This window comes from Motacilla alba, chromosome 5 (genome assembly GCF_015832195.1).
Source record: "Motacilla alba alba isolate MOTALB_02 chromosome 5, Motacilla_alba_V1.0_pri, whole genome shotgun sequence".
NCBI classification, from domain to species: Eukaryota; Metazoa; Chordata; class Aves; order Passeriformes; family Motacillidae; genus Motacilla; species Motacilla alba.
In genome coordinates, this window is record NC_052020.1 from 45,715,209 (window position 1) to 45,729,913 (window position 14,705).

General features: G+C 35.9%; 1 protein-coding gene across 6 annotated transcripts in view; it reads right to left on the reverse strand.

The window, feature by feature from the left end:
- Positions 1 to 204: 204 nt before the first annotated feature.
- The window catches only part of RPS6KA5 (ribosomal protein S6 kinase A5), a 72,871-nt gene continuing 58,370 nt past the window's right edge, over positions 205 to 14,705 (reverse strand). For all 6 annotated transcript variants that reach the window (XM_038138554.1, XM_038138559.1, XM_038138555.1 and 3 more), the window contains 4 exons: positions 11,799 to 11,990; positions 11,036 to 11,195; positions 9,906 to 10,069; positions 205 to 8,929 (listed from right to left, as the gene is read on the reverse strand). In XM_038138554.1, the coding sequence (XP_037994482.1) occupies positions 8,690 to 8,929; positions 9,906 to 10,069; positions 11,036 to 11,195; positions 11,799 to 11,990 (756 nt within the window). In that variant the 3' untranslated portion in view covers positions 205 to 8,689. The remainder of the gene's footprint in view (positions 8,930 to 9,905; positions 10,070 to 11,035; positions 11,196 to 11,798; positions 11,991 to 14,705) is intronic.

Sequence of the window (14,705 nt, forward strand, 5' to 3'; positions counted from 1 at the left end):
TGATTCTGTAGTTTGTTGCCTTCAAAGTGATTCAGTTCATACTGCACTATGTGAGATAGTGGGCAATTGATACTGAAAATAGAATGTATGCCTGTACAATCAGGCAAACATTTTTTACTCTTTTATGAAATCCCTTGATGTTAATTCACTGATACAGTCTTTAGGAAATGACAGGGACTAGCAGCCAGTGATATTGATTGTCTGAATATAAAGTTTAATTACTTAAGGTGCTGCAAAAAAAAAAAAAAAGTCACACTCCAAAAGAGGTTCTTTCTAAGCCCACCCATGTGAAGTGGGAGCCAGCAGTGCCGTGAAAGGGCCACGGGGTATCACTCAACTGCCAGTATCTACTAAAATAATATTCTTCCAGCTCAGTGTTTCATACTACATTCTAAACCTGCCACACCATGCCTGGAAATATCCTCTGCACCACAAATGCACATATTTACACACACCAAAAAAAAGTCACCTCCCAGAATTTAAAAAAACCCACACTCCACTGTTTTTCGGAGGCTGAATAAATGTATTTATATCTGAATTGCAACTTGCTCCACAACTGTATTTTTACAGTGGTATGGTGTCAGTAAATTTGCTATCCTATATTAACATGTAGTAAGAAATAGGGAGCAAAATGGGAAGAAAAATGCCATAGCTTGGTGTTTCTCATTTTTATTGTGCCAGCATAAAACATTTCAGTCTTGTTCAAAGATCTAAGGATTTTAGATAAGTGCTTGGCTACTTTTAAGTTCAGGGGAAAGCCAGGGTAGGGTCTAATCATGAGTCTTTCATTGTGCTACTCTCATGGTAAACCTCTTTCCTGCTCCACTTCAAACTGGTGTTTAACACTGCTTGTAGGGAAACAGGTGAAGAGGGACCCTGCACTGTCTTTGCACAATTAACAAAACTTACAGACACAGTTCAGCTAAATTCTAGATGTGATCCAGATTGCAGTTTAATCTCTAGCTTAAACTCATAAAAGAAAATCTTCCTAGGCAAATTGAACCTCAGAGGCAAAGATGTTTTCCTATTCCTTTGACTTATGAAAAGTGTCCGGAATAGTACTAGGGATTTTTAAAAAATAGTAATTATATGCTTTTAGGAAGATACAGCGGGTTTGCACTTTATTAGGCCTCTACTTTTCAAAACAGAAAACCAGCCATGCACCGTTTTTGACTATTCCTTAAGGGTAAAAATAAAATACAATATGTCACACTGCATTCAAACGTTTGCTTGTTGCAGTCAGTGACAGACAAACTATTTGCCAGCTCCATTGCCAGACCACCAGAGGGAGTCGAAAGCTACATTCAACTTCGGAAAATTTCTAAACCCGTAGGTACCTTAAAACATTGACAGAATGCTGCATGGTGTGAATACTATGTCAAATGGCTAAGGAAGTTGCCGAGGACAATGAACAATTTCAGCAACATCATCAGTTCATTAGTATCCAGAGGCAAGAAAAACGTTGCTGACAATGGAGTGCTCAGCAACTATTTTTGTTCTGTTTGGAAAGAATGAAAAGTCATGCATTTAAATCAGATGTTTCAATTATGCTAATAACTAGAGAGAAGTCTTTGAAAAATCAGCAGATCCAGAATTAGTACAAAATAGTCTTAAAGAGTGGCTCCCCTGGGGCTCATCATGTGCCTTTAACAGGTCATGGCACAAATCCTGTGGCTCCGACAGGACTGGCCAACAGGCTGGGCTTATCATCCTTCAAATAAGCATGGTTAGGCTTTAACAGCTCTAGAGACAGGAGCATTCACCTGACATCTGGTTCCGCTAGTCTTCCACAAGTCCTGATCAGTCCTCCAGAACACAGCTTTTCTGTATTTTCTTCACCACTGTATTCACAAAATCATCCTTTTTTCTAGTACTTATCCCATCAAATTCAGAATAATCCTCTGGACTCACTCCAAGAATCCTCATTCATTTTCTGAATGTTGGGCAAAGTAAAGCAATTCAATTAATTCTCTTGCTTTTTTATAAAATTCTATCACAAGGTTTTGCATGTTGGCATGACAAAGAATTTAGAGAGGTGTGTATCTGTCAGAAAGAAAATTCCACTGTAGTCTTTTGATAACTGGCATTAAGGAAATAAGGAATCAATGTCCACGATGCTGCATTTGCCACTTGAAAACGGCACTGTTTCCAAGAAGAAAAAGTGTCAGGTTAATCTGTGTGGGGTTTTTTTATTCAAAAAGATTTTAACTGAAGGTGGAAATCATTGGTCCTTCAAAAGCATTGGCTCAGAACGTCCTGTAAATTAGTGAGGCAAAGCACTCAGCATTCCCTTCTTCCCATTTCTTTCCCTCTCCTCACTCCCTGCCCACACTGACACATGAAATAGAACGCCCTGTTCCTCTCACTGCACATTAACACAGCCTGCTCCTTTATAACCAGCTGTCAGAATCTGTCACCAATTCATTTTTTGCCTTTACAGCTTCAAAGGTAAAGGTAGAAATTAGGGATGATTTCTTCTACTAGAACTCCAGCAAAAGTTTTTATCTGGCAAGAAACAATTTTGCAGGTTTCTTCCTTGGCAGGTGAAAGAGATCAATACTGTAAAGATATCTGTAAGCATCCATGTTTGCTGCAGGAGCATCTTAAGACTATAAAGATTGAAAGCCAATGCCAAACTTTTATTCATTTTTGTAATCCAGATGCATGTGAAGATTCAAAGCCTGTTCTCACTTTGGTCCTGAAGTATATCTCAAGTCTTCCTTTTAATTTGACAGCACTAAAAAATTGAACTGACCTGCCACAGCTGCATACCAATGGACTGACATGGTGATGCATACTAAGCAGAATTGTATGAACACTTGAACTTAAAAGCAGCAGGGACACAGCACCTGGAGCTCTAATTTTGTAGCATCCCCCTACAATGAGCACATCACCAGAGAGTGGGATCCTGTTCCCTCTAGCAGGCATAGTAACTTCTATGTACAGCAGAGTTATCCGTTTAAAGGATGAGATCTCATTAAGGAGACACCTGAGAACAGCTTTGAGCTATCTGCTGGTTTTGTGAATTGAGTTTCTCTTCTCCACTGTATATTACTTTCATTGGAAAAGAAGCATATGTACTATTGAGTGAGCTTCTACAGACCATACGATGATACCTCTGTGAGCAGTCACCTCGAGTAACTCATGGACAAATTTCAAGCACTGTCCCCTCTCGGCAGCATCATCTTTAAATTTTTCCCTTTCTTCTCACTTTCCTAAACTCCAAAGACTTTACTCTTGAAAGCATTTTTAGCATAGCTGAATGTCACACAAAATCACACCCATAACTTAGATAAAATGTACTTGGCTAGACATGGTTTTATCAGCAAATACCATTAATATATATGCATATTTTGAAATGGTTACCTTTCCAAGCAGATTTATTTTGGTTATTCACAAGGCCTAATCCTAAATCATTTGATTTTTCTCCTGCTTATGCAAATAGACCTTTGGTCATAATCATTCCAAGACAACTACATTTTAATCTAACAAAATAAAAAAAACAACTAGGGAAAATCAGGTGAATATAAATGAGACCAATTTTAAGATTTTATGCTGGATTTGTTGACAAATATCTTTGTATTAAGAAAGCTGTAAGAAGTTTGCAATCAATTTGCAGTTTCATCTGTTAGGGCTTTTGGCAGTTTCTGAAGCAATTAAAGAAGAGTTCTGTTTTTCTTTCCTTTATTATTGGCATTTCAAAGGAAGTTAGCCGACTTCTGCATGACTCTTGTGAATACAGTTAGATTGGTTGCCAATTTTTAAAAGCAATTTTACATGTGAATAATATGGATTCCTTTCTACCAATGAATAAAGTATTAAGTCTGACCAGCCCATAACATCTCTCCTTAAACACTTAAAAAGTGTTTCCCAGCCAGTTGCTGTCTTCCATTTCTATCACACACAACATGAAGGCTATCAAAATACATGTTTTCTTGAAACTTACATTAATGCAGGTCTCTTGCATTTCTCCATTATGCAGTTTCTGGGTACAACAAATGAGACTGTTTCAGCTGGTCTATGTAATTGAAAGCATCACTTCATTTTCTACTGCAGACTACAGGAATCAGTCTGAGTTTTCTACACAGGTGTTCTGAACATTCAGAATCTGTTTAACAAAAATGTGTGATGGCAGGTGAGAGCTAGTAAAGGGCTCTGAATTTCTTCTACTTTTAGAGAATCCAGTGCCTTGTGGGCCAAAGGACCAAACTGAGAAGGGTTTCTCACTAGCAGACAAAGATCAAAGCACTTTAATCTCTTTACAGCTGAAATGCCCATGTTCTGTTCTCTCAATCCAGAATATTGAGTCAACTATCTCAACTGAAGAAAGGCAATATTATGTTTTGCCATGTAAAAACTGTATTTTGAAAAAGACTGTCACTTATGGGGGAAGGAATTAAGACCATTAATTTAGTAAAAACACCTGGAATGATACCTGAGACATAACAAATAATTTCAATACGATGAACTAAATGTTATAAAGCTACACACACACACATACTCAGGGACCTACAGAGGTAGGAAAAATGTTTATATTGGACAACTGGCAAAAAAGCTTGCAACTCATTGTCCGTGAATAATACATGCACATGGAGATAGCCAGGGGAAAAATTACCCCTGAAAATATCTGCCCAGAAGCTTCTCACCTCTGACTTCCCATAATATTTTTCCTCTTCTGTGGCAGCCTTATCTGGTCCGCCAAATCTGTGTGAGCCCAGAACCCATTTTCAAAATACAAGCTCTCTTAATCAAGGCATATTGAGATCTAGACATGCAATACAGCATGTATCTACACGCATGCAGACAACACATGCACAGATTATAAGATACTTGTGCAACATTTCATTATAACCAGTGACCACATTTTCTGCTGATAATTATTTTGTTCTGAGATGACTGAGAAGGGATACAGGAGCTGTGCAGGAATTGTTATTTTGTTCAGAAAAGCAGCCATGGAAAAGGGCTGAGAAAATATGTCCACCAGCAGATCCAATTTGAAGTCTCAATCCATTCTGTGATGCAACATATTGTCCCCCTCGCCCCCAACTGTTTAATGAAGTTCTTAATAGGGGTTTTTTTATAGCAATAAACAACACTTATGCCAAATACACTGATGCTTTTCCTTAAAGTATAGAAATTTCACTAAGCCAGAGGAACTGTAAGTTATGTTCTTTTCTTTGTACTTCTCTTAATTCTTTTAGTAGAATTACCTGCTAATACTAGTATTTGTGTTTCTAAAAGTATTACAAAGAAATGGCTTTACCAGATACTGAGTACTTTGAAGATTAGATTCAAACCCACACTAATTGAAATCTCTACTCATAAGAAATTGGACTTCTCACACAAATCTGCCTACAACATCGCTGACATCATTGTATTTCTGACAGCAGACAGATATCATTACTAGACATTAAAGCTGATTGAGGCATAGCAGCACTGTGAAGAAAACTTAATCTGAGTATACACATAATTCACACTGTAGCATCTCTTCACCAAGACAATATAAAGTATTTATAGTACTAATAAGATTAACTTGTACACTTCAAATTTGAAACAGCGGTCTGAGTATGAAAAACATGGCCTACGGTCTTTATATGACCTTGAGTTCCAGGCTGGTCAACAGATTAAAACACTGCTCTGCCAAGAGTAAATACTCTCCTGCAGGGACATCAGAACAAGAAGTAAACTTATTCTTGAGCTGCCTAGTTTGCAACTCAAGTTTCAATATATCAGTGTGCATGTACATCAGCAGTTGTTTATGTAATGCTAATCTAAAAATTCAGACAGCTTAGTGTCAAATGCACTTCCTCGAGAGCTCTGTTACCTGGAGGCAGCAGGCACTCATAAACATTTCAGCTACCCTGGGTAACTGGTTCAAAGCAAAGACAGGGTGACACCTAAATGGACTTAGCCCTGCCCAAAAGAAATACCCCGGGTTTAAATTTTTATTAAACAACTACCATGAGAGCACATAGAGGAAACAGAAATATTCAGCTATAAAAGTTGTCTTTGACACAAATGATGTATTCTAATAACTTTAGTCTCACAACAGTCTCTCAAAACCTGTGTAGAAAAAAAAGATTGACAATACAGCCATTATCTCTAGCATTTAGTATCTTGTGCAAACATTCCTGTTGTTTCATCGGTTTGTCAAGAAACAGTTTAAATTTTCCAACAGGGAAACAACATTTCCTAACACCCTGTGTTCCTAACATTTAAGTTCTTTCAGCTGGGTCACAATATTCCAAATCCACCTGGTATCCGACAGTTTCTTACACTTAAATGAAATCAGACTGAAATTGCTTTTTATTGTCCTCTTCCTGAAGACAAGCTCCACAAACTCCTCAAAGTGCAAACTTTATAAGCAACCTCTTCTCCCATCTCCCAATTTACTTATACTGCCTGCATAACAAGTATTAATGGTGGATTGTTTGTTGTATTTACAGCAAGTTTATTTGGGAGAGGAAAAGTATTCTTTTACAAATGAGCCATGTTCACTATTGAGATTACTTCCAAAGAGAGCATTCAGAAAGCAAACATGAATATATTACACTGACAATTATTTTTCAATACTTTAACATAGGCCACTTAAAATTGGTTGTGTTATTAGCACATAGACTGATCTTTAAATATACTACTTCTACATAAACAGTGCAAATCTCAATATTCACATCAACCTGAAATTAATGCTGCAATTACTGCTGACATTCACATCAAGAAAGCAGTAAACTATTTCACATGAGCAATTCCAAAACCTCAGAATGCCATTATTAATATTAAAGAAACACAGAACAAACATGTTGGGCTTCAAAGCCATGTTTTGATACACACAATCCCTGTAAACATGGATTTATTGTATTTGTCAATACTGATATCTGATATAATTCTATAAATAAAACCACTGATATAAACAATTTCTATAACCTTTTTTTTTGCATAGGGTTTGGATTAAGGTTACTTTAGGATAGAGACAGCTGTTAACAAAATCCTCTAGTCAATTAGTCTTCCATCACACAAATTTAGGCATATGACAAGGAGCCTCTCTGACTTCAGTGGAAACTTACACATGTAAGCATTTGCAAAACTGGAGTCATTTTTAGCACTTAAGTTACCCCTAGTCATTGAGAATACAAGCTATAAAAGAGCTCTCCATAAATTTATAAAATATACTGATTTAAAAGTTTATGCTGATGTTTCTCTAAGTCACATTTATGATTCCAAACAGTTATGTACATACTATACTATCACAGTAGGAAATACTTCACTGTAGAACACCACAGTGAACAAGTCGTGAAGCACAGTGTTCAATATAATTTCCCTTTAGTATTCCCAGTGCATAAGTTGTTAACATCTACACTACACAAGGTGCCCAGGTCTAGTATTTGTTATATACAATGTAAAAGCAAGATAGAAAGAGCTTGGCATTTTACAATAAGGAATGAAAACAGTGGGTAATATACAGGGGTTCACTCCTGCAAAGTACAGAATTCTCCTTCACTGTGACCACAACCACCAAATATGGTGGATTTCAGGTCATTCAGCCCAGTAAAACAGTGCTCAGCACCTTGTAGAAAGAGAGATCTGAGTGCACTTTATTCTAAAACATCTCCTTTGGATGTTATAAAGTGCAAAAAATAAAACATATATTCTAATATTTTACAGTCACTATTAGACTGCCATATTTGCACAATGCAAAATTCAAACAACTTGGTATACATTTTCATGGACCCTATAATAACAAAGTTGACACTGGAGTTTTCTCATCTTTAAAAAATCTTAGTATTTTAAAATTATTGTGTAATTATAAAAAGAAAATATAAATTATAATTAAATCTTGAAATAGGTATTTTAACATGTGGCCATTTTCCAAAGCATTGAATATGAAATTTAATTTTCTCTTATAGCATTACATTTTAGAATCTGTAAAATCTTTTAGAAGTTAGTAACTTCAAAAATAAAAGTTATTGTATCACAGTACTAGACATCTCACCTTTTCAGATATCTTTTACCCTAGAAGTGTTAAAAAAAATAAATAAAGTTTTAAAAAAATCTAAGACTTCTATTCTCAGTTGCTTAGAACAAGATATGTGGAGTTATTTTTTAAACAAAGTAAGAGTTCCATAGTGCTTCATTTTGATCTTAAACTCAAATAATAGGGACAGATCATAACCATAAATTTAAAAGGCTTTAGAGTACTATACTGCTTTGGTGCATTGTACCAATGATTGTTTACATGCATGAAGAATCAAATTCTACAATATTCTTCACAGAGCTGGGTAAGAGCAGAAGATCCTGAAGTTCTACATATGTTACAGAGCTTTCCTTTCTTTGAGCAGTGGGGAAGGAACTGGGAGGAAGATTGGGACACTGAGGAACAGTCTTCTTCCAAGCAGTACCATGAGCAGCACAGCTACTTACCTCGAGCTTGGCTGCCCAGCGGTAATTTAGCCCTCAGAGAATACAATGTTGGTTGTATAACAGTATTACACTATATCCAGTGATACCAAACAGCTAGAAGGAAATGTATGGAAATGCAGAGCTAAGAAGGTATGACTAAAATACATTCCTAAAGCAACAGAAGTCTTCCTCCCTGTGGCTTACAGGCTGCTACAGGAAGGGCAGGAGAAGACAATACAGGTACTGCCAAGTCTATAACCACTTAACTCCTCGAGACAGGACACTCTGCTGCTCAGTCGGAGAACTGGAAGATGGTTTCCGGGTTATTGCTGTCTGTAGGGTTTGTGGGCTGCAATGTCTTTGTGGGTGTAGTTTTACCATGAGAATGAGAGGAAGAAGAATGGGAACTTTCACTGGAGCTGCTACGTGTCTCTGTGCTTGTACTTGTTTTTTTCATTTTCCTTCTTTTTGCGAGAGGTGCCTTGTCCACATTCTGGAGACAAAATCCTTCCCTTTTGTACTTGTTAAAGGCCTGTTTCAAAATAAAAGATAATTCTAAGTTTTTCAATACATTTAACACATTTTATCACTTATTGTGAATGGTCTATGGTATATCACAAGATAAAATGTAATTTCTTGACTAATTCCTATTGTAGCTGTAACAACAACTTTACCAGCCTTTACAGGTACGTAAGAGTCAATACATAACATCATTGATTGGCATCTTCCTCTCCTTGTTCTTTTTAGTTTAGAAGTATTTTTTACTTAAGAAGTATTTTTTACTTAGCCTTAACCTATTTAACACTACATTTTCAGACAGGACATTGCTAAATTACAGTTTTTCTTTCAGCCCAAATTATGTTGCATTGTCAGGACCTCTCCAAGAAACAATTGCTTTGCTCTTCTCTCCTTCCTAAAAAGCACCAACAAGCATTGAGCATAGATCTGCTCAATTTTGATTTATTCTTTGTAGAGGGTATCATGAGAATCAACACTATGTTTGTAAAATACAGTTGCAGTTCAAATGATTTTAATAAATATACAATAGTAGACAAGCAAGTCCACTAAAAAACACCCATGATACAAAAAACAAGAACTACATGTATTCCAGAAATTCCACCTCAATTTAGTAACCGTAAGGACAAAAAGTCAAACAGCTATTTAAGTTAAAGTTTTGTTTTTTTAAATAAAAGTTTGAAGACCTTTTAATAGATTTCTCTAAGAAATAGAATACTTTTAATTGCTTTAATTGTTTTCAGAACATCACTCAATGCTCAAATCCTCATGAAAATAAATATCTCCAAGAAATTTATGCTTGCTTCATCATTCATATTTTCATGTACTCCATCAGAGATGTTATAAGGAAATGTTAGTGAGGGAAAAAAATTGAGCTGTAAGGATATACTGAATTATAAGGACAGACAGGTATAGTTGTTAAGAGAAAACACACAAATCTAGATGATACATTGCAAAACATAGCACATGACATGAAATTTCTCAGAACTTACATGGAAAGTGGCTTTGACATATGTGTGCACTGCAGCTCCTGAAGAGCCTAAATTATCAGGTGTCATTAGAGGGTTAGAGGAGAGCTGGCTGCCATCCTGAAGCCACTCGTTGTATCTCAGGCTGGACATTTTAATCCTTTTGTTTGGATCCACTGTGAGAAGTCCTAATAAAAACACATTACATTCTTTAAAACTGTCAGCTATTTATCTTTGGTCAATAGAAAACGCAAATATTTCTTAATAAAATCTCATGCATTGCTTTGATAAGTAACTAATGTCAATATTTATCCTAGGTATGCCAATATTTATCTTAGATAAGGCTCACACAATGTTATACTATCATCCGCTCCAGAAGAATCTTAAAAGCAAAAAATTGATATTTAAGTGTTTGATAACTCACATCTCTCTTCACAGAAACCCAGAACTACCAAATTATTTCTTCACTTAAAACCTGTCTAGGATAAAGTTCAAAAGAGTAAGCCTCAGATTCCCTGCACAATTCACTCAAGTCTGAATCTGGAATTTTTGGCAGAAAAATTCCTTACAAACCTGCTTCTACAGAAATTCAGAACTCCATCTAAGTAGCATTAAGGTAGGTGTCTAGCTCACGATGAAAACATAATTAGATGCTCAAAAGCTTAAGGGAACCAAAGCACGGCAAATGTCAATGAAGTAGCTCAGAAATACAGTAAGTACTCTTTGTACAAGAATTAAAAAATAACCAATGGAAAAGAAATTCATTCTCTACAAAAGCTCAGCTTTTAAGACATTTATCTCATATGCTGTTTTGGTTTTTTAGAAAAGCAAAAATATCATAATAGAAAAACTCTGCTTTCAAATATAAGAGTGAGTTCGCTCTTTCTGCAGCTCTCCAGTTCCTTGTAACCCCACTAAACTTATCAGCATCTTACCAGGTTAGAAAACTCTGCTAGGTGTACAAGCAATTTGTAATGCATTCTGATGTATCCATAGCCACTCATTGCTTGTATTAGAGGTCAGTACACAACTCAAGCTGTGCATATTGCTCTGTCAGGTTAGACACTTCGGAGCATTCAGATATTGTATGGTTCTCCAAGTTCTATCTTTTTAAATAAAAACATAATGTACAATAAATACTTGTAAATATATACCTCGAATTAGCTCTTTAGCCTCTTCAGAAACATTTTTCCAAGCCTCTCCTTCAAAGGAAAATTCTCCCTTTTTGATTTTCTTCATAATTTCCAATGCGCTGGTACATGTTAAACTTCTGTCTTGAGACTGAAACGGTACCTGTCCTGACAGCATCGTGTACTGTCACAAGAACAAAAGCAGCCTTAGGAAACACGGTGTATTCATAGACAACTCTGCTGTTAAATATGAAGGGCTGTTGTTTGCATCACCAATGCTACACCATAAAACTTGGACTAACATAACATTAAGGCTATAGAATATTTAAAATATAGAAGACTTTCTCTGGAGTCCTTGTTAGAAAAAACATTCATCTATTCCAGGAAGCTATGAACAAAATATATTTCTACCCCATTTATATCAAATAAAACTAAATTTCTGTAGATCAGAATACACATTGATTCCTTCTATGAATTGAAAGTGTCAGAAGATTATATGGATGCCTGTAAAATCCCCTAACAAGCATATATCTTTCTGAGAAGCTGACTGTATCAAGTAATTTTTCCATTCCCAAAAATGTTAAATTTTATTTCATACTTGCTAAAAAAAATTCTGCTCCTGGAAAAGATCTGTCTTTGGAACATATTATTTGTGCAGCAGTACTTTCAACCTCCCTTGAATTCAGCATGTACCCAATTTATGTATGAAATCATCTCAAGTCCCTTGAATTTTAACAAAAAGTAAATACATGCAATAAAATTACAGTTAAAAACCTCAATCACTCACCAAAATGACCCCCAAACTCCAGAGATCACAAGACTCATCATAACCATTGTGATTCAAGAGCTCTGGGGCAGCATAATGAAGAGTAAAACATGGAGTCTTAAGAGGCTGATTATCAGGTGGTTTTAAACGAGCAAAGCCAAAATCAATTATTTTTATTTCTGAATTATCACTTTCATCTGTAAATAGTAAATTCTGAAAAGCAAAGACAAAAATCAATATTCGGTACAAAATTGGTTATAATTATTTTGCTACATCTATCACTACAGAAAAATTTCCATTATCTAGAGGAAAGGTGAACTGCGAGACATTGAGGGAGGAGAAAAACAAAAGTAACAATACTCTGGGTTGTAAAAAATGTGACATGTTTACCTGCCCCTGCATATCTGTAAGTCAGGGCAGTTCTGAGATTACTAATGAAAATGGATACATGGCACAGAACAGGAGAGAAGAGAATTCTGGGAACTTTGACAAGAAAAAAACCCTAAGACATCAGCATGTTTGGAGATGGGAGAATTGCCTTCTTCCTCAAACAAAAGCAAATTTTCTTAAGCTTCTACTTCCTTCTGTTGTGAACAACAGCTTTCTTGAGTGGGGGATTCCCACTGCTCCTTCTGTCTTGTGACTGAACAGTCTTTGGTAGTCAAGTGGTACCACAGTATTGCCATGAGGATAATAACCACAAGAGTCATTTGGAAGCGAAGGATGGTGATAAAAAGGTGCACCTTGGTATGAAGTGGTGTTAAGAAGCACACCAACAGCTCAGAGGTTTCACTGCGAGCTGTCTGGCATGGGTGGCAAAGCCATTATGGATATGAGCTCTGGAAGAAACCTGGGACCAACAGCATTCAAGCACTGAAGGTCACATAACAGTCCCACCACAAACCTACTCCTTACACCTTCAAGGCAGAGACATTGGTACATTAGTCCCTGAGAATTCCAGCTTTATACACTGGAATGTGGCACTTTGGACTTGAGGACAGACAAGCTGTTATCAGTTTGGAAAATATAAGGCAATCTGCTTCTTTTTTCTGCCCTGAGTATTTGTATCTGCCAAGAAAGATACAAGAGGGAAGCTAAGTCACAGAAAAACTGTCTGAGGCCAAGATGAATTATAAGCTAATTCTACTCTTCCCCTTCAGCTTCTGAAAGAAGAGCATCATTTTGCTACTGCCTTTACTGCTCAATTTATGAATGCTAGAAAAAATCTCAATTTTAGAAATCCTATAGTCCTATCTAACCTTATAATACAAAAGGCAAATAACTCACACAAAGTAATTAATTTCAAACTCATTAACAAGAGTAAAACATGATTGCTAGACTGCCAGCAGATCAAGAAGGAGAACCTGAGACCATAAGAAAAAGCTGCTACAAAAGAAAATAGCTGCTACAAAAGAGTATTTTAGTCTTTTTGCTTTCTGTACTGCTGATATAGCTTAATTCACATTTAGAGAAGTCGGTTTTTAATTGTTGTGTAAATGGATCTACAGGAAGCCTAATTTCAGCAAAAATATTCATACAAGGCTAAGTGATTAATATAATAGTCTTTTTTCTATGGTGATATTATATAGTCTACAAGTAAATAAAGAATGAATAACATTGGTTTAAAAAGACCGTTCTTATGATAAAAATTAAATTGATTATGCATGGAATGAAAGGTACAGTCCAAGTATCCTACACCAGGTTCAGGTATTTCTGTTAATGAGACAAATAAAGCATCTTTCAGAACTCTCTCATCCCCAAAATATTTACAGCTATATTTCACATATATTTTAGGATATATAAACAACATTCTTGCACACTTATGTTTTGCTGTAATACCTTTAGAACCCAGTTCACAGATTAATGATCACAGAAACAGTCCTCAAATCCTCTGAGAAGCTTCAAATATGGTCACATATGCTACACAAACTCTTTATTCCTATGAATTCTCTATTTTCTATCCAGTACTTTTCCTCTGTGAAAACATATGTGATCTAATTACTACTGATAAACAGAAGTCTTCCAGTCCATGAAATTCAAAGTCTCACTCTTAGTTACATTTAACCAGCCAGACTTTAAAAAAAAAATTAATCAGTAGCACATTAAATTTCAAAGTTGAGTATCAAAAAAATCTGACTGGAATTCTTAGAAAAGCAAAAGCATTTCCTACATATCTTTTTACAGAGAAATGCACTAACCGTATCTATATTGGGAAACCTGCATATCCCATACTAAGTTCATGTCAGAACCTAAAATAGTAACTTTCAAAACAAGCAGGAAAGAGACAAGCAGGTTAAGTCCAACTTTGTGGAGGCAATGGATTCTGCAAGCTGTTTGCTAACCCTTCATTACTTGACTTTCCAGACTTCTGTTCTTGAACATAATGTAGAATTGAAGACTGCCTAATCTACCACACAGCTGAAGCTCGCTTTACTGTGCCTTTATATTCAAAGTGGCAGTAAGACTAAGATTATAAGAATAAAAGAGAGAAAGAGGGGTTGGTTTCATCCTTTTAATAATTACTTGTTTCAAAAATGGTTTTCTTACCCTGATGATGTGACTCTTGGAAAAAGTTTCTCTGATGACTTTTTCGACTCACACATTAGAATTTCAAAATAGTCCCTCTTTAACTGTTTACTTACAACAGGAGCCCAGGACAGAGATTCTTTCAAACTCATCTACTTTGGATTGGTTTTCAAAAACAACTAGCAACACCTAGAAGACTTCTTTACCAGTTGAATTGGAATTACTATAAAATACCAAGTCTTTCATATCACAGAAAGTATGTTACAATAAGCTAAAACATCATTAGGAATGGTGGATTAGTGGATTATTTTTTAACTCCAGCTACAAAAGGAACAGCTATTTCCTGGGGTATGATGGCTGTCATCCCCCTACAATAAACATCCTTACTGGATGAATCAACAT